This window comes from Lytechinus pictus, chromosome 3 (genome assembly GCF_037042905.1).
Source record: "Lytechinus pictus isolate F3 Inbred chromosome 3, Lp3.0, whole genome shotgun sequence".
In the NCBI taxonomy this organism is placed as follows: domain Eukaryota; kingdom Metazoa; phylum Echinodermata; class Echinoidea; order Temnopleuroida; family Toxopneustidae; genus Lytechinus; species Lytechinus pictus.
Window position 1 is genome coordinate 78,697,690 of NC_087247.1, and position 21,113 is coordinate 78,718,802.

Genomic DNA, 21,113 nt, shown 5'->3' on the forward strand with positions numbered 1-21,113 from the left:
TGTTCACGTTTACAAAAAAAGCTTAGAATTTCCCTTCTTTAGGTAAAAAACATTGCGCTCGCACTATTTTATTGTTGAAACATGTAACGCATTCATTGCTAACTGCAAGAAGTCCTTGACAAAAAAAAATCTTCTCACTCTTCGCAGTAATTATTTGCATACACAATTTGTTCAGGACCACAAAAATTGCCTAGAATTATCAAATTTTAGGACAAAGCACATACAATTTCAAAAACAAAATTAGTTCGCGCTTCGCGCTCGAACTATTCAGATAAGGTATGAGATTATTATATATTCATGCTGATTTTCAAGAATAAAGGTAGAGAGGTGCACTGTTAGGACTATACCCCTTCAAATAAACATACACAAATCAACTTCGAGCTGCCGATCGGGGAAAATATGGCAGAAACATATATGATCCGCCCCCGATCAGCGAAGGCTGGATCCGTGTCTGTATCCGATATATTATTTGTAAAGATGCCTCTACAAAGGAGCTATGGAGTTCTTTACTAAATTGTATTTCTGCTCAGACTCGTTAGAAAGGTGCAAATTGGAAACTTGAAACTGAGCATGAACCCATTGCCATTTGGCCAGGGTATAGGTGCATGAACAACTTTTGTTTCTTAGCAATCGATTTATGAGTATAGTTGATGTAATTTCCAGTCAATATCAAATTGGAAAGAATGTGTCAGGCAAGCTCGCCAACAATAGTAAAAAAAAAAGTTCTTATAAAATTTTACGTTGTGAAGAAAGTTTGAAAATGGTCACTCGTTTCGTGTTAGATGTCAAGTATAATTTATTGGAACGGGTAAAATGAACATTGAGCATTGTCACAGCACCTCCAGTAACAATATAGATCATCCTCCGTGGCCAGGTCCATGATTATTTCAATGCACTATATGAATTATGTTTCAATAATTTAGGCCGATAACGCAACATATTTTTTTACAGCTTTTCTCTCATAAATACAGTCCGATTTACAATATCCGGATATTTATCCATTTTATAATGAGGGACGTACGTATATGTGCATGACTTGTTTGTCAAGTTAGAAACGAAAATTTGCAATAAAGTTTTGAAGGCTCCATCTTTGTCAGAACAAATTCCCAACGACGCGATCTAGCTCCCCCCCCCCCCCCCTTCTTCAGTTCTTTCTTTCTTTATCTACTAATTTCTCTCTTGCATTTTTCTTCTCGTTCTCAGTTTGTTCTTGCTTATAAATGACTTGAAAATCAGTGCTTATAATTAAATCATTGTCCCTGCAATTTTTGCACCGCGCACATGGTTCAATGTTTAAAGGTCCCGTCCACCCCAGAAAGTGTTGATTTGAATCAATTAATAGAAAAAAAATCTAACAAGCATGATTTTGAAAATTTCACCAAAACCGGATGTGAAATGAATGCAATGAAATTGTTTGAATTATACAATCTTAGAGATTTGAAAATAAGGACCAACTTGACTGCAACCATTAAAATGTAATCCACAACGGTTATTCCACATATTCAGGAGAAAGTAACACTTTTTGTCACATTTCAATGAGGAAATTAGATAGTCATATTTCATATACAAAAAGAGGTGTATGCCGTCATCAGTCATACAGAACAGGATGTGCATATAAATTACTGTTCTGTGAAATTATGATCATAAAAAAATCTTACATCCGATTATTATGATCATAAAATCATGATCACATACAAATTTACATCCGATTTTAATGAAATGTTCAGTGCTTGGATTCTTCTTTTGATTCAAATAAACCTTGGAATGGACTCCACCGACTCCATTGGACTTCAAGTTCGTTCAATCGATCGCTGTGCTTCCTTCATGTGGATACGAAACATATTGGACGTACGCTTAGTAGCAGATCAAGTGACCGTTTGCCATATTTTTACACATGAATATGACCCCAACCCCCCAAAACACGTTATAAAAATCATATATTCATTCGAGTCTCAACTCTCAAGTATAATTAAGATGCACTATAGCGTACCTACGGGGGACAGTCTGTCCCCCCCCCCTGACGACCTACAACCCATAAAAAGGACGTATCCCTGCCCCCCCCCCTGACGAGCTTGAAAGACCTTTTTTGCCCCCCCCTGACACTGACGAGCTTGAAGACCTTTATTGCCCCCCCCCCCCTGACGAGCTTGAAGCCCTTTTTTGTTTGCTTGTCAATTTTTTTCTGGTACGAAATCCTTTATTTGCTTGTCAATTTTTTTCTAGTTCGAAATAATTTTTTGTGATTGAAGACCTTTTTTTTTGCTTGTCAATTTTTTTGGCGGACGGTTCCCCCCCCCCCCCCTGTGGAAAATCCTAGGTCTCCCTACTATAGGCTATATACCCAGTTGTTGTGTGTCCGGACAGGTTGTGTGTCCGGACGATCAATTTTAGAAAGTCATTTGGAAAAATTTACAAGCGAAGTTTCATCAATTTTTAGTACAAAATGTTAGGAAATATTATAAAGAACAAACAAGAAAATGATTACAAATATTGAATTTATATTTTTTGTGTAATCCAAAGACAAAAAAGAAGGCTTCAAAAATATAAAGTGTCCGGACACCCGACCCCCATCCTACTTTCAAACTGAATGTCATTATTTACAGAACTTTATCCAATAATTAATTACAAGTTCATTACTATTTCCATAGGATCGCCAGTTTTCCAAAATTTGACACTGACATGCTGAGTTTTAGTTAGAGCTCGATTATCTTTGGGCAGGAGATGAGTTCATGTCCATAGGTCCATGCCCTGACAGAACACGAGAAAAGAGCACATGCATGGAACAACCATGAAGCTATAACGAGAATCGTAATAGCTTCATGGAACAACACAAGTACAAACCAGTGGACTGAACCTTTTACTACTGTTTCCATGGGCCATGCATATGCGCATGGTGCAGGGCAAATGTGTTTTTGACCTCCTTAGCCTTACGTAACCTGCAGTGATTCTTCAACACAAATCCCTGCCTCGCACACACACACACACACACGTATCCAGGCCTACTGTGTACTATACTGCAAACACACATAGCCAAGGCGCATACTGTACTAGTCTATAAATTCAGACACAGTTTACGCAAAGATGGTTTATATATCATTTTAGTGAGAAATCAATACATTTCCAAAACATAAACAGGATGCATAATCTTGGAATTTCCTTTGTAAAGGTTTCTTTATGTTGGTTTTATTTCCCTTTTTTCTCTTGATTCATCAGTATCATAGAACAAAAAACTTTTTCATCATTCGATCTGAAACAATTATGAGCCGAGACTAAAACGCGGGAAGTCAGAGAAGAACCCAAAAGATGTTGTTTTTTTTTTTTTTTTTTTTTTTCCAATTCTGTGCTAGTTGTATTCATTCTGAATTGAGTTTTATAAATTGTTCCCGTGTTATATCGGCAGTTAGAGAGCATATTTATGTGCAACAGCGTATCACATCGTGGTTCCACATATTTTTATTTTTTATATTTTTTTTTTAAATGGGGACGATCGGGTTTGTTTATCGAAGTCCCAGCCAAGGCAAAAGCAAGCTGCAAGGAAGGTAGGAAAACAGTGGTGTTGCATGTTGTGAATGTGCGGAACGTATACTGATCCTAATAGTAATATCGATATGCGATCGAGGCTTTTTAGATCTAAATTCTGCTCTGCCGTTCATTGTAATGTGATGCAAGAACATCAGGTAAACGCAATGTATCAACGAGCCTTGTAAAACTGACTGAAAACTCAATTGTGCAGCGGACTACATTATCGTTCTCGCGTAGCACACGCACGGCAGCAGCGGTGATGCGCACTGTGGTGACTGTGCATTTCAAATCTCGGGTATCCCGGTCGAATTAATTCACACATAAAAGAGCATAATTTATCATGAAAAACACCATTTCATTTCATATCATTTACATCATGACTGTTTTAGGGCATACACATTCATATTATATACAAATTAATTAGAATGGTGACAGGCCGATTTCGAGGAATTTACCAAAACTATCCACCCTCTTTAAAAAACCAGAAATAAGATAGATGACGGGGGAAATCCGGAATTCCGTATAAAATTTTCAAAAACGGAAAAGTAGCATCCCTGATATATATCTAACCAGATCATCGTCGACCCAGTAAGGACGCAGAAGACAAGATGGAACTTGACCCCTTACACGGTTCGTCAGTTATCAAAGGAATGACAATGCTTTCAGATATGATAAGATGTTTGTGACCTTTGTTCTTGAAAGTATTTAAAAACAAGTGGAGCGCCTCTGGCAGTCTCACCTGCATCACGCGATTCAATATAGCAGCAGTGCTGAATTTGAAAACTACTATAACATAATTATTCACAAAAACATAATTCATATAATGATACAATACTATGTTCAATGACAATGACAGTTGACCTTGATCATGTGACCTAAGACTTGTCAGTGATACTTGATTACCCTTATATCCACATTTTATAAACTGTATCTATAAACTTTGGAAGTTATGACAGCAATCTAATAATTACCTCCAAAATTTCCAAAGTTCATTGATCTTAAATGACCTATGACTTTGGTCATGTGACCTGAAACTCGCATGAGATGTTCAGTGATACTTGATTACTCTTTATGTTCAAGTTTTATGAACTAGATCCGAACACTTTCGGAGTTATGATGGTAATTCAACAAATACACCCAATATTGCCAAAGTTCATTGACCTTAAATGACCTTTGACTATGGTAATGTGACCTGAAACTCGCACAGAATGTACAGTGATACTTGATTACTCTGATGTCCCAAGTTTTATGAATCAGATCCATAAACTTTCAAAGTTATGATGGTAATTAAAAAAATAACCCCAACTTGGTCAAAGCTCATGGACCCTAAATGACCTTTGACCTTGGTCGTGTGACTTGAAACTCAGGCAGGATGTTCAGTAAGACTTGATTACCCTTATGGCCAAGTTTCAAAAACTAGGTCCATATACTTTCAAAGTTATGACGAAATTTCAAAAACTTAACCTTAGGTTAAGATTTTGATGTTGATTCCCCCAACATGGTCTAAGTTCATTGACATTAAATGACCTTTGACCTTGGTCATGTGACCTGAAACTCTGACAGGGTGTTCAGTAATAGTTGATTGACCTTATGTCCAAGTTTCATGAACTAGGTCCGTATACTTTCTAAGTTATGCTGTCATTTCAAAAACTTAACCTTCGGTTAAGATTTGATATTGACGCCGCCGTCGGAAAAGCGGCGCCTATAGTCTCTGCTATGCAGGTGAGACAAAAAACTATTCAGATCATTCATTGTTACTCATACATACTTATGGGGTGTTGCAAGAAACTTGCGATTGAACGCAAATCGAACACAACTCCCAAAATTGAGCGTAAGTCCTCCGATTAAACGCAAATCTGCAATTGAACGCTAGTTACGTTCAATCCTGTTGCAAGAAAAAGTTGCATTTGATCAATTAAACGTAGATCAAGCGCAAGCTTTGCAATTTATTGCAAATCGAACGTAACTTATGTGAGATTTTGGAGGACGCGCAAAATTTTTTGTTGTTGAAAACTTGTGTAAATTATACTAGTTTCAATTTCGAAAGTCAAAAAGGGGCCTTAGCTTTCGATCCTAGCAGAATCTTCGTCGGAGGCAAAATTACCATTTTGTTTCAATTTCCCTTAATTTTTTCAAGAAAATCTTAAAATAATGTTATTTTCAACCTTCATAGGCCTCGACAGCAATTATGCCATTATTTTCACAAAACTTCACTATATTCTCTCCTAATATAATTTTATTAAAGTGTGTCAATCACCAAAAATATTCTGCTCTCATTATCAGAGGTCATGAAATATTCATATTGTGATTTCTGAAATAATTTGTACGAAGAAATACTGAAGAAATAATAACTCTCCATAGGCACAAAAGCGACTCTTTAATGAAACACTTCATGCACTGGCAAATGCTTATCAATATTTATGAGGGTTTGCAGTAAATACAACTCAGAATTTGTTTTGCAAGAGCACCAAATTGCTTCAATGCTTTCATTCAGAATACATATCATAATGAATAACATGCCCAATTAAGTTATTTCATTTTAATTTTCAAATAAAATATAAATTTCAGGAGATTGCTACACTTCAAAATCTGAAGCTTTCTTGTTTCTCCTCTTTAATCATGAGATTGCATCGTAGATATATATCACACTTGCATAAAGGGATGAGGTCGAGGCTGATTCTTCCGAGTCATGAGGCAGCTTGAGGGAACTTCTCATAGATTCTGTACAGTGACTCGGACCAAGGCCAGTAAAATGTTGCCTCGAGGTCAGCATTGACTACATCCCTGCTTGGAACTGAAAAGATCCATTGATCTGTGCACAAAAAAAGAACACTGCTCAAGACATTCATTATTGATGGACCTTTTATTTTTATTTTTCGTTGTTTCTTGCTCCCGAGGAATGACTTCTAAGATTCAGTTATATCAAATAAAATTTCATATCATCTTCATCAATTGTTTCACCACTGAATGTGTCTCATGCAGAAGACCACAGTCCTTAAGGTTGGCATGAAGAATCCATAGAAGTCCAGTCAGGAAAGCCACAAGCATCTCTGCTTGAAGGAACAAATCTGGTTTCCTGAAGCAGTCTAATTTGAGATGAATTTGGAGAGCTCCATGGAGTAAAGTTTTTAAAGCAGCAACGCCCTCATTCTGAAATCTGCTCTTCCAATAATGATGTTACTACAGACAGGAGCAGCTCTAAATTAAGTTCTGATAATCAACCTGTTCATAAAACAAATAATAATAAGGAAATAATGCAAGCCCATAATCATACATAGCTTGGGTTAGTTCAAATTTTGTCCTTTCAGTGCAAGAACGCCCTTAGCAAAACATTTTTGTGCACCCCATCGGTGCGGGCATTGTTTGCACCGACAAGATGATATGATAGAGGGATAGTGGCTTACTCCTGAGACCATAGTAATTGGCAATTTGCCATGATGTAATCTAAAAAAAAGTGTTCACTGATTGTTTTTCCCCAAATAAATGAATCATGGAAATTAAAATATGCAATAAATTAAATCAATGAAAGCAAAATACACTTTCATACAGTACACATTGGATAAGCACAATAACCACCCCTCCCACCAATCAAAGGGGTGTCTTCATTGCTGAGAAGTCCAGTCAAGATAGAGATTTGTGTTTGCCTTTTTCATTTTGCATTATCCTTGGGTCAATGTGTACAGATTTAACCCCCTGCATTACGATCATGGTGAATTATTAATAATAAAATAGAGTTTACATGTAACCTACCATTTAAGAGTTGATAAAATGAATCAATCAGCTGGTTGCAAGAACACACATTGTAGCAGACACAGTTATGGTGGTTCTGAGGTTTCTTGTTTATTCCAGACTTCTTTGTCATCATAAGTGTAGTAAGCAATTAAAAGCAAAAAGCAAAGAGATAAAACATGTTCATGAAATTGATATACAAGTTAAGCTCAGTTGCCAGTGTGTTAATCATTATAGTAGTCCCAGGGTGTTTTGATTAAGTCACTTCTGGCCTTGGGAGGGGCACCATGGTTCCTCAGCCATGGGCGGCGCAATTAAAAAAATTATGAAATCATACCTTTTGCTTTAATTTACTAAAAAAAGCTTGTAATAGAATGCTAAACTTGGTGTACATATTCCTTTCTAGAGCATTCCTAACAACTTTACTTTAAAAAATCTGGTATCAAAATAAATTCCTTTCATGTTTTTTTTTTTTTTCTTAACTTCTTAAATGTATTTTTTTATTGTTATTTTCAAGACAAAGTTCATCAGTGACATTAAATTACTATTGTCAATAAAAAAAAATTACCCAATTATGAATATTGACTTTTTACATGTACATGTAATCATGTTTTTGTCTGACATGTACTTAAACAAACACAATGTTGCAAAATTTCCTGACCCTGTACCTGGGAATTGCAAATTTGGTCTCAAAAGTTGCGTGAGACTTGAAAGTAAAACGTCAGTCAGCGGTGCGGTACTAAAATTTTGAGTGGCAGATTTATTCTGAAAAATGTCAAGGGGGACCATATGCCCCCCCCCCCCCGAGTATTGTGCTTAATGTAAATGGATGTAAAAAAAATAATGATTTATGCATTCAATATTATTAATGATGCACCATATGAGGCACCCTTTTACTGAAAGCACCTGGAAAAGCATTGTAATCATCCATTAAACAATTTAAAGTGAAAAAAAAAATCTGTCATCTATATAGCTCATGTGCTTGCATATAAATCAAGTTAAGAGTCAGCTACATAGTAGCCCGGGGGGGAGGGGGTACTCACGAAATAAGGCATATGGGGATGTGCCGCTGGAATGGGTCGCCATTTTGGAAGAAATCCCTAAACGTGGGGTATGGTTTTATGCTAGAAAATCCCTAAACATGGCCCAATTTTTAGATACTGGCCTTAAATATGGGTCCATATTCTACTCCAATGACTTAAGTGCAAATACGAAATGACCTTATATTTTGGGCAATAACCTTTTTCTTTTTTTTTTTGCTTTCGGCCGCACACCTTTGTCCAAACCAATTCTAAGTACCTCCCCCCTCCTGCCATAGTAGATCTACATATTGAATCTAAAAAATAAATGTATTTACATGTATGTAAATCTTTTTATATTTATATGTGATGGATATTAAAAATGTGACTTATACGGCACATCATTACAAATCAACGACACAAATAGACAGTCCTTGTAAAGAACCTCTTGTGCAATCTGCCCGTAAGAAATTTTAAAAGAGCCCTGGGCGGGCAACTCCCTATTCAATGTTAAAACTTCCCCAAGAATGTGGCAGATGTGGCCAATAGATTCTGAAAAGTAGCCCAATACATGTAGACCCCCTATAACTTTTTTTTTTTCTTGTCTGGCGAGATGTGGAGTCTGGAGAACCCCCCCAAAAAAATATATATATATAAATAAATAAATAAAAAAATTAAATAATAAAAAAAAATTAAATCCTCCAAAGACAAAAGTCGAAACAGCAAAATTTTCACTTTATCCCAGGCCAGGCCAAGGAAAGTCATAAAAAGGGAGGTTAACGTAAGACAGACTCTTAAAAAAGAGAGACAAATGGAGAGGATTTTTTTCTTGTGGAAAAAAAAAAAGGTAGTAATGGAAGTCTTTAATTTCTATTTGGCTATTCGCCGTTGAAACGGATATAACTTAAAAAATCATTCCAAATAGGAACAAAAATAATCTTTAAAGGTCATTTTCGATGTTTCATACATAATTAGAGCTTACACATTTACTTGCTTCAGGGTGATTTTTAACAGCACTGCACCGGCAATGACCTGCCGTGTTGTTGATACAACCGTGCATTACCGACACAAAAAGTCAAGCGTGGGACTGGGATTAAAATTGTGCGGTAGAAAATTTGTTAAAGGGGAAATTTGCGACCGGCGATAAAGATACATTTTCAATTTTTTCCCTGACATAGGTCTAAAATATATTAATTCTCTGAAAACATACATAATGGAGAAAGAATTGTGTGAAAAATGAATATTTTCTACTTACTCTCTTCCTGAGTCAGGATTGTCGCAAGCCATTATTTTGCTTTGTCGGCTAGTCTTGTGCTGCAGACCCTGTTTACAGCTGCAAATCGTCTGCAAATCAGCTGCAACTTGCCTTCAATCGCAAGCCTTTTTCTTGCAACGCAAATTGGCGATTGATTGCTAGTTGCAGTCGATCGGAATCGGCTGCAAAGTTGCAGTCGATCTGCAATCAATTGCAACGTAACTTTCTTGCAACGCCCCATAAGACCAAGTTTTTAAGTTGATCCACTGTGTTTTAGCGAGAATGAGAAAGGAATGAACACACAGATGACAAGAATACATGAGACATAAAAGACATTATACAAGTACAACTGAACTATTCACCTCATCCTCAATATCCTCAGGTTCAACGACTACTCCTACTCCACAAGCTTTCTCAAAGTCTCCTATATTGATAGGATCCACAGGATTACATTTCAGATATTCCAGAGCAGCTGTATTGAAAGGAAACAACATTATAAAATATGTACAGAGGTGAAGCATCTACATTATGATCACAGATAAAGAGCAGTGTTAGAAATGACTGCTTAGACATGTATGCTTGGGCATGTTATATTACCTTGACGATTGTGTCTTTTTTTCATGATTGCTCATTGACAAAATGTGAATAAAATCTTTGATTTGAAATAAATAAGAACTAAAATAATGAGATTAAATAGTTTATTTACAAAATTAGAAATGTAAATGATTTATTGCTTCTATCCCTAAACCTTTCGCTGGTAGAATTATTTGAATCTTATTGTGACATCACATGCAAAGGTACATTTTGGATGGAATATGTACAATACAAAAAAAGTATGTGTTCAGCCTCCCATTTGCTTTCAAACAACGAACTACTTTTCACAAAAGATAATCTAAGAAGCAGACCTACTGCCTGTAGAGAAATATCCCTACATGAAGACTGCAAGTAAAAACGTCATTTCAAAGTAATGAATATTCCTTTTAAACTAACCAGTCAGCTGTACTTCAGAGTTTATCTTCTTAGCTGCGATGTAGCGGATCATGAAATCTGTCCTCTTCTTATCCTTTAGTCTGGTGCTGACATGGTAAAGCAGATTACCAACAGACTTGTCGATCTCTCCTTCACCATTGGCTTGCTTTGCCTGAGAATAACGAGAAAAATATGAAAACATTATTAACTTTTCTATGAAGGTGCAAAAAAATAGTAAAATGTGAAAAATGAGAGGTTTCTTACCAGACCGATCTCGTGTAGATCCCTTGATCCATTCCTTAAACACCGCACATACAATAGGCTTGACCCTTGAACCGCTTCGTTATGACGTAGCTTCGATAGGCAATGTTACAAAATGCCGTTTTGAAGAACAATTTATAGATAAAAATTATCATTTAACAAAATAATAAAATTGGAAACTTGAATATAAATATTATAAATAATTATTATTACAATAGTAATTATTCATAATCAAGATTTAAATTTCATTATTTGTTAAATAATAATTTTATCTATAAATTGTTCTTCAAATCGGCATTTTGCAACATTGCTTATCAAAGCTACGTCATAATGAAGCAGTTCAAGGGTCAAGCCTATTGTATGTGGGTTGTTTATGGAATGGATCGAAGGATCAATAAATAAAATCAAACAAATTAACGTGATTTCTATCTTCAAAGATGGATTTCCTATGGAAATCCATCTTTGTTGACAAGTCTCACTTATATGCCTATGGCAAGGGTTTCAAGGCTTCGTGATGAATAAGTATTATGTCAAAATATTAAAAAATATCATCACAAAGACCTCAAGGCTACCTCACACGTATAAATAATTCGCTGCTGATTTCAAAACATCGCATGCGCATGCGCGAGGTATACGTGTGAGGAACTCGATGTTGGCTCTATTAAATCACAAATTTTTAGGCTAACTGGAGGATGAATATGGAGTGAAATTAGGATAAAAAGTAGGAAATTAAGCTTCTTATTCTTTTAATGCTAGTTTCGGTGTAGGATCTTTACAATAAATATGCATTTTTTCCCACCTTTGCCTTTCGGAGTATCAGAGCGAGTTTTGGACCTTGATGTTCAGGTAAGTGCACTCATTCTATGAACGAGGTTATGATAAAACCTTGTTCTCTGTCCCTATGTGGTGAAATAAGGTTGGCAATATTTGGCTTATTTTCTCTTTTTCTTTGGGACATATGCTTGATTTTTTGTCACTGTCAGTTTCCATTACAGCTATTCATCATATAACTTGGCTTTTAAGTAAATTTGATTCTTTAAATTATATTTTCTTAATTAAAAATAGAGACTGAAAAATGACAATTGACTTGCCATTGCTTTCCACCAATAGAGGGTGTACACAAAAATATGCCCAGAATTCAAGTTTTCGAGCGTTCTGGTGAATACAAAAAATACTCCCAAGTTACTAATGAAAAATAAATTACAACTGTATGGAAATTAATATTTTTGGTCACAAAAGTGATATTTTAATAATTTTTTTAATTGTGTGCTGTGTAAAGCATTGGCATACCAGGCATATAGTCCTACCCACTCAAGGGTTCATTACAGGGTGACCAGACGTCCCATATTTCCCGGGATCGTCCCGTATTTTCCTCCTCTGTCCCGGCGTCCCGACAAACCCTTCCCCGGATGCCTATTTGTCCCGGAATTTCAGAATATTGAACAAAGTATAATTAATACATAGAAAAGTGAAGAATATTCATCAAATAACCAACAGATGACGAAGCAGAGATAACAATAAAATTGATAACTGTTAATTTTTGTAAGTTCTACGGTGATTTTCTTGCTACCAAATAAATTGCAAACAAACTTGTCTCCTGCCTGTGTGTGGCAGGCTACTACAGCTCGGCATGTTGGATCGGAGCAGATTCTCAATGGTGCAAAAAATCTCACATGATTAACAGTTTTTCCACCAAAATAATCACATCAATCGTTTTGAGTCTTGTTGTGATAGGTGGGAACTTGTAATGGGATGAGAGACGCCTGTGTGTGATGCTGTCAAGTTTGACAATGTTTTATTTTGAATTTTATTCATTTCTAAAACATTTCATTTTTTTATTTTTTTTAAATATATTTAACTAGCACATCAATGATGTGGAGCTCATCCGGCATCTCGCAACAAAATTTAACACAATTTTAATTTCAGCCCAGTTGACACTGTAGTGAATTATATTGGTGACATAAATTGAGGATATAGAATTGAAATTGATGAAGAAATGACATAGAAGCATTTTTTGTGATCTATGAATAAATTTCATATAAATTAAGCATAAATAACTTTTAAAGTCAAAATTTTTAAACTCTGTGTAGAACCTTGGTGAACCTCATGTAGCTTTCAGATGGAACAAAAATAATCAAAATCAATCAACAAATAAATAAGTAATTTTTGTGAGTTTTGAAAATATATGAATAAATTAGCATATTTAATGAATTTCAAAATTCTGTGTTGAAATTTTGTATCACCACCTCGAGCTATCATATAAAGCAAATAAATTGAAATTGATCAACAAATATGAAGAAAAAACATTTTTTGTGATTTATAAATTTTGCATAAATTAGCATAAATAACTTTCCAGACAAAATTTCAGAATTTTGTGTACAAGTTTGGTGAACCTCATGCAGCTCTACCAGATGGAAGCAAGAAATCAAAATCTGTCAACAAATAAAGAGGCATTTTCTATGATTTATGAATAAATTTCGCATAAATTATAAATTAGCATAAATAATTTTCTACTGAAAATTTCAAAATTCGGTGTAGAAGTTTGGTAAACCTCATGAAGTTCTACCAGATGGAAGAAAAAAAATCAAAATCCGTCAACAAATAAAGAAGAGGCATTTTCTGTGATTTCTGAATAAATTTCGCATAAATTAGCATAATTAATTTTCTACTGAAAATTCCAAAATTCTGTGTAGAAGTATGGTGAACCTCATGAAGTTCTACCAGATGGAAGAAAAAAAAATCAAAATCGGACAACAATTAAAGAAAAAGCATTTTATGTGAATTTTTAAAAATATGAATCAATTAATTTCGCATAAATTAGCATAAAAATTGTTCTAGTCAAAATTTTGAAATTCTGTGTAGAAGTTTGGTGAACCTCATGAAGCTCTACCAGATGGAAGAAATAAAATCATAATCGGTCAACATTTGTTGATTACTATTTTTTTAAATCATTATTATGACCTGGCTCGGTCAATCCACTCGTGCAGCGTGCTTTGTCGATTGTCCTGAACCGGTAATTTCATAAATTTGGTCACCCTGGTTCATTAATAGTATTCCTGCCTGTCGCTGAGCCTGAGGGAGGGGAATCTCATCATAACCTTGTTCATTGAATGAGTGGGGAATCTAGACCCTATGAGAAATTCACAGATATTTAACTTTAACATGTAGGGCCTAGGGCTAGGTCTATAATACTGTGACCCGACAATTGCTCCGCCGACATCTGCTCCGCCGACAATTGCTACGCAAAATACGACAACTGCTCCGCCGACAATTGCTCCGGACAGTTGCTCCGCCGACAGTTGCTCCGTCGACACTTGCTCCGCCGATATTTGCTCCATCGACACTTGCTCCGCCGATATTTGCTCCGTCGACATCTGCTCCGCCGATATTTGCTCCGCCAACAATTGCTCCGCCGATATTTGCTCCGCCAAAATCTGCTCCGTCAATATTTGCTCCGCCGACTTCTGCTCCGCCGTAAATTGCTCCGATAATGCGACATTTATTTATTCATCTATTCGTACTTTCATGCGCGTAACAATTGTAGCACAGGATGAAGACGTCAATGCAAAGTAAACTTAAACTATGCTTGCATGATATATTACATGACATACACAGGGGGCGCGGAACGGTTTTCAAAGTGGGGGCTGACCATGCTAAAAATCAAAATCATATGGTAATTTTTACGTTTTTGTACACGGTTTTGGAAAAAAAATTGAGGCTGAAGCCCCCCAGCTCCCGGCCCCTGATGCATAACATAGAAAGAAGTAGAAAAAATGGATAAGCACAAAGGAGGCATAGATATTCCTAATTTCTTATTCCTAAGTTTTATTACGTGCCTGGTGATTAAAATGAAAAAATTACGCGTGTTCATGTAATTATTATGACAGTACAAAGAAAACTTCTTAGCGTCAAAATCGCTCTGGCGAAATATGCTCCGAAGTGGAGATATTTGCTTCAGGTGAAATTCAATAGGTATGCTTCATGTTTACAATTTAAAAAAAAATGCGTATAAATGTCCCATTACCAGGTTGATAACAGCTCGCGCATCGTGCTCGTTATTATGAATTCAGTGCGATGCGTTATTGGGTTTCATAAATATGTAACTATATTATTACTGGTATGTATATATATTATTTCTTTTAAAAACAACATTATTTGTTTATACGTTATGAGAAATATACATGCATATATTCATTTATTGAAATATATTTATATTGTTGCTATTGCACAGAATAGAATAAAATACAACCGAAGTCTCGTCTTATAGTAATTCTCACCAGTAGCGTAATGAGCCCAAAAAAAAATGGAGGGGGCCAGACAAGGATGACAGACATTTAGTTTCCTTTCCTTTATTCTTTTTTTTTATTGGTAGGGAGAATGGGGGGGGGATCCGTGACCCCTAGCACGCCCCTCCCCTATCTGTACGCTAGTGATGATCATGCTTTCGTTTGAATGAAAAAAGGTGCAAGGGGAGATAAAGCCCAAGACGTATAAAAAAATATTGATAAAAATATTAATAATTATAAATGTAAAATAAAACAAGCGGTAACCAATGAAAATAAATAATGTGAAAGAACAAAACGAGAAAGAGGGAGAGAGAGAGAGAGAGAGGGGCACGCGCGAATGTATGGTGTAGAAGTTGCTGGAAAGCAGAAGAGCAGGGGCGGATCCAGCCTTCGCCAATAGGGGGGGGGGCGGGGTTTTTTAAACCATATTTTCCCCGATCTGCCGCTCGATGATGATTTTGGTCTCTTTGAAGGGGTTGTCCTAATAATCATTTCTTAGCTTTATTATAAATAAACATAAATATATATATCATAATCCTTATTCATATAATGCGAGCGCAAAGCGCGAGCTAAATTTTTAAGGAAATTTTATGTATTTTTCCTAAAATTTGAACATTCTGGTCAATGTTTGTTATCCTGAAAAAGATGTGTATGCAACTAAATAATTACTACGAACGCGAAGCGCGAGCAGAAATGAACTGATGGAAAAGGTACCTGTTAAATATTGCTTGCAGTTAGCCATGAAGACGTTAAATACTTTAAAAATCAAATAATGCGAGCGCGAGATTTAGACCTACTGAACGAGACACTCTTTGTTTTGTAAATCATGAAAAGGATGAGTAATTGGGGATCTTCCTTACATTAATAATGCGAGCCCAAAGCGCAAGCAGAAAATTTTTATATGTATACATTTTAATGTGATCGAAAAGGTACCTGTTAAGGACTGCTTGCTCTTAGCCATGAATACGCTACATATTTCAACAATCAAATAAAGCGAGCGCGAAGCGCGAGCTGAAACATTTTAAAATTTCTACATAAAGAATGGAAAATTTCAATTAATTTTTGTAATCGTGAACAGGATGGCTATATAACTAACCAATTTATACGAGCGCAAAGCGCGAGCGGAAAAATCGAGATTTAGACCTAAAGCGGGACACTCTATTCATGTTTTGTAAATCATGAAAAGAATAAGTAATATGGGATCTTCCTAACTTGATAATGCGAGCACAAAGCGCGAGCAGAAAATTTTTGATATTGTGATCTGAAACTGGATAATGATTTAAATAGATTAAACTTTTTGATATTCCGACTAAAAAACAAAGTCAATTTCAAGCACTTTGTAGGGAAATTGTGAGGTGGATATGGATTGCATTCAATAAAGAGCTGATATGTTCTATTATTACTTTGAGTTTTGACATATAGGACCGGGACATCCTTAGGACATGCCATCATATGAAAATGATGACTATTTTCCTATTTCTCTTGCTAAGCGCGAGACAAAACAAAAGGGACAATTTAATTTCTAAATTAATATCTTACTCATTAATACCTAATGACGGCACGAAATCTGATGATATTATGGTCTGAAAACTGGACATTTCAAGCACTTTTGTAGTCATGAATAGGATGCATCAGTTAATATATTTTTAACCATTAATGCAAGCACAAATCGCGAGCCAAATTTTTTGATAAACTGTCATTAAATGGGGATTTTAAGTAGTTTATTTGTATATTCAATATTGAGACATACATAACTCTCCATTCAAATGCGATTGCAGCGCTAGCTGATACGTTTTGACAATCAGACCTGAAAAGGGATATTTTGAAAACTTTACAGAATACACGAAAATAATAGGTACCTGATAAATCAAAATTTGCGAGTGCGCAGCGCGAGCAGAAAATATTAAAAATCAGACCATAAAACTGACATTTTTACAGAGCACTTTTTAAAAATCAATTTGTAAATCACACAAAATAATGAAAGTTCGATTCCCGAGGTGAAATAGGTTTTGTATATTGACTTCCTAACTTGATATTTGAACTCCATAATTATTGAACAAGATATGAAAATCCCCTAACAGGCAATTTTACTCTTTTTACTCTTCTCTTTTCCATCTTTTTTTTTTGCTCCGCCAATAGTTTGGGGGGGGGGCGGGCCCCTCGGCCCCTCCCCTGGATCCGCCTATGGAAGAGATATTGTATCCAGCACCCCCCCCCCCCATTCTCTCCCCGCTCAAGTCCGGCTCAAGAACAGGATGGCTATATAACTAACCAATTTATACGAGCGCAAAGCGCGAGCGGAAAAATCGAGATTTAGACCTAAAGCGGGACACTCTATTCATGTTTTGTAAATCATGAAAAGAATAAGTAATATGGGATCTTCCTAACTTGATAATGCGAGCACAAAGCGCGAGCAGAAAATTTTTGATATTGTGATCTGAAACTGGATAATGATTTAAATAGATTAAACTTTTTGATATTCCGACTAAAAAACAAAGTCAATTTCAAGCACTTTGTAGGGAAATTGTGAGGTGGATATGGATTGCATTCAATAAAGAGCTGATATGTTCTATTATTACTTTGAGTTTTGACATATAGGACCGGGACATCCTTAGGACATGCCATCATATGAAAATGATGACTATTTTCCTATTTCTCTTGCTAAGCGCGAGACAAAACAAAAGGGACAATTTAATTTCTAAATTAATATCTTACTCATTAATACCTAATGACGGCACGAAATCTGATGATATTATGGTCTGAAAACTGGACATTTCAAGCACTTTTGTAGTCATGAATAGGATGCATCAGTTAATATATTTTTAACCATTAATGCAAGCACAAATCGCGAGCCAAATTTTTTGATAAACTGTCATTAAATGGGGATTTTAAGTAGTTTATTTGTATATTCAATAATGAGACATACATAACTCTCCATTCAAATGCGATTGCAGCGCTAGCTGATACGTTTTGACAATCAGACCTGAAAAGGGATATTTTGAAAACTTTACAGAATACACGAAAATAATAGGTACCTGATAAATCAAAATTTGCGAGTGCGCAGCGCGAGCAGAAAATATTAAAAATCAGACCATAAAACTGACATTTTTACAGAGCACTTTTTAAAAATCACTTTGTAAATCACACAAAATAATGAAAGTTCGATTCCCGAGGTGAAATAGGTTTTGTATATTGACTTCCTAACTTGATATTTGAACTCCATAATTATTGAACAAGATATGAAAATCCCCTAACAGGCAATTTTATACAGTGACATGAAAGATTCTTTTTATTTTCCAAGTCTTTCCCTCATCTTATTTTATTTACTCGTCTTCCTCCTCTTCTTTTTACTCTTCTCTTTTCCATCTTTTTTTTTTGCTCCGCCAATAGTTTGGGGGGGGGGGCGGGCCCCTCGGCCCCTCCCCTGGATCCGCCTATGGAAGAGATATTGTATCCAGCACCCCCCCCCCCCCCATTCTCTCCCCGCTCAAGTCCGGATTGAAACCAATGATAATAATATATGAACAAAAATCCAGATTCACAATTTCAATGGGGAGGGTGTCATTCCCCTTCTGCGTTACAATTTGCCAAGTGGCGGCGGCAGGGAGAACATTTTTTTTTTAGCAGAAAGCTGTGATGATAGGGGAAAAGAAATAAATAAATAAAACATTAACAAATAATAATTAAAAAAAAAAAAAAAATTGTATAAGATGTTCATACAATTGTATTATCGGAGCACATGACGGCGGAGCAATTTTCGGCGGAGCAATTATCGGCGGAGCAGATTTTGGCGGAGAAAATATATATAGGCCTATATATATATATATATATATATGCGGAGCAATTGTCGTATAATCGGAGCAGATGTCGGCGTAGACCAAAAGCTTCGGTCTCTGTTATGTTGGTTGTTCAGCTGAACTCCGTTGGCTTCACTCACCAAATACAGAGACCAAAGTTCTAGCGCGATCTGTACAGGGGACTCAATGGCAATATGTTTATGTACTTAAGATCGGATAAAACGGGGAAGTGAATTTGCGCGACAGCCAAGGTAAGTCACTGTTTTTGTTCCTTTTAACTTGATTTTTCTCAGTTTTTTGGCAATTAATGACAAGAGGGAATATCAATTTGCATTTTGGTCGCTTTAATTTTCAAAATTTTTATTCATTAAAGACAAAAATTGAAGAGCCCCGACGGGGGGATTTTGCATTGCAAGTCTCCTAATGGTGGCTGCACGCTAGCGAGCCGTCTGTGTACGAGGAGAAATTTAAAAAAAAAAAAAGTTAAAAAACTCCTCGGAAACAGACGGCTGCCAGCTGTCTAATGTCGGCGGAGCAATTATCGGCGGAGCAATTGTTGGCGGAGCAAATATCGGCGGAGCAGATGTCGACGGAGCAAATATCGGCGGAGCAAGTGTCGACGGAGCAAATATCGGCGGAGCAAGTGTCGACGGATCGAGCAACTGTCAGCGGAGCAACTGTCCGGAGCAATTGTCGGCGGAGCAGTTGTCGTATTTTGTGTAGCAATTGTCGGCGGAGCAGATGTCGGCGGAGCAATTGTCATGGAACCCTATAATACACGTTAGATGTATTGTTGAACAGTGCACTGTGCAGTCTGAACAGAGTCTGACACTGGGTCCCCCATCATTGGATGAGTGCTGTGCACAGACCAAATTAAATTCGTGCACATTTTAAGTTATATGCCACTCTCATTCGAATGCGGTTTAGGCCTAGTCTAAATCTATTTTTCAAGTCAGAGTCGGGTTTTTTTTCGCCTGCTGCAGATCTTACCTTTTCAATGTTGTTCTTGAACTCTTTTGACAAAATTTCATTTTTAGCTGTTTCCTTTGCCTTTTGAGCACTTAAGCCAGCAGCAACGAAAAGATTTATCAACGCATCAGCCATCCTGAATGCGGGGACAAAAAAAGTAGAGTAGGGCCCAACGAATTGTTAACTGTGGTAGGGCCTCGTTCCGTCCTCACCAACGAACGTAGAGGGCAGCAACACACAAGCTTGTCAAGGCCTATAGGGCCTTGAAGCTTGTGTGTTGCTGCCCTCTACGTTCGTTGGTCCTCACCTACTGATTGCATCATCACTCATTTTGTACTCGACATGCGCTAGCTATGCGGATCTACCATAGAGATGTATACTAATTACGCTAGAGTGCGGAGTCGCCATAGGCGCGCGTACTTAACGTCTGTGATTGCGCGGAGCGTGGTCGGCCATTGCTCGATAGGTCTAGATTTGCAAAAGTACCCGGATGTACACATAGCTCGTACGTGTAACGCTGTGAAAAAGGGTGCTGTCTCCGGCTTTTATCTTGAAGAAAAGAATCTAACCTCATATACAATTGAAAATATGAATGACAAATTGCATCTCAATAAACTATTAGTGTGATTACATGGGGATCAGCTATTGATTTGTCTTTTTACCTGAATTCTCGGGATGATCAAATTCTCAAATAATTTGCATTTACGATTACCTGTCCGTTTATAGGCCTATTATGATAATAGACAACATATTGATAACACATAAATAAATAGATAAATACATTAAATTAAACATTAATGGTAAATTTTAACATTTAATTCAAAAGACAGTTAATCAGCCCATCTTCTATGGATTTCCCTACCTTCTTGGCTTTAACTGTCATCGTCCTTTGGCAATTCCTTCATCCACATGATTCCATGTTGTCATCGACCAAATAATGTCGGATATAATTTTGTAATTTCAATTCATTTCACTTCACTTCAATTCATTTTTAAAAATTTCATTTCCATTCAAACATAATACAAAGTTATATAATTCGGATAGGCCTATACAATTTTACAGATGAAGTGATGAACATTCTTATCTCGTAAAAAAAGAAAACAGTAGGCGCTATAAAATTAAGCATACATGGCCTACTAGTATGTAACTTGCCTTAATTTGTATGAATATATACTAGTAATATTTTTTTAATGTACAATAATTTGTATAAGTTAGTGTTTTTATCTTAGTACTAACTATAATTATGAGCTATTTCAATTTTATTAGCAAGTAGCATTTCAGGGCATCTCATTAATTCTTCTTGCAA

The 21,113-nt window shown here is 36.2% G+C and overlaps 1 protein-coding gene across 1 annotated transcript; it reads right to left on the reverse strand.

Moving 5' to 3' along the window:
- Positions 1-9,860: 9,860 nt before the first annotated feature.
- On the reverse strand, positions 9,861-20,023 carry LOC129258026 (glutamine--tRNA ligase-like). Its single transcript, XM_054896481.2, has 3 exons — positions 19,829-20,023; positions 10,516-10,666; positions 9,861-9,997 (listed from the first exon to the last, which is right to left on the reverse strand). Exons 1-3 carry the CDS (start codon positions 19,940-19,942, stop codon positions 9,861-9,863), a joined length of 402 nt encoding a protein of 133 aa, XP_054752456.1. The 5' UTR covers positions 19,943-20,023.
- Between the last annotated feature and the right edge of the window lie 1,090 nt (positions 20,024-21,113).

Excerpts from the sequence above, each read along its gene's own strand:
- LOC129258026 (XM_054896481.2), bottom strand. The coding sequence starts at position 19,942 with ATGGCTGATGCGTTGATAAATCTTTTCGTTGCTGCTGGCTTAAGTGCT. Across the intron at positions 10,667-19,828 it reads TCAAGAACAACATTGAAAAG|GCAAAGCAAGCCAATGGTGA; the intron begins GTAAGATCTGCA and ends CGTTATTCTCAG. Across the intron at positions 9,998-10,515 it reads CTCTGAAGTACAGCTGACTG|CTGCTCTGGAATATCTGAAA; the intron begins GTTAGTTTAAAA and ends CTTTCAATACAG.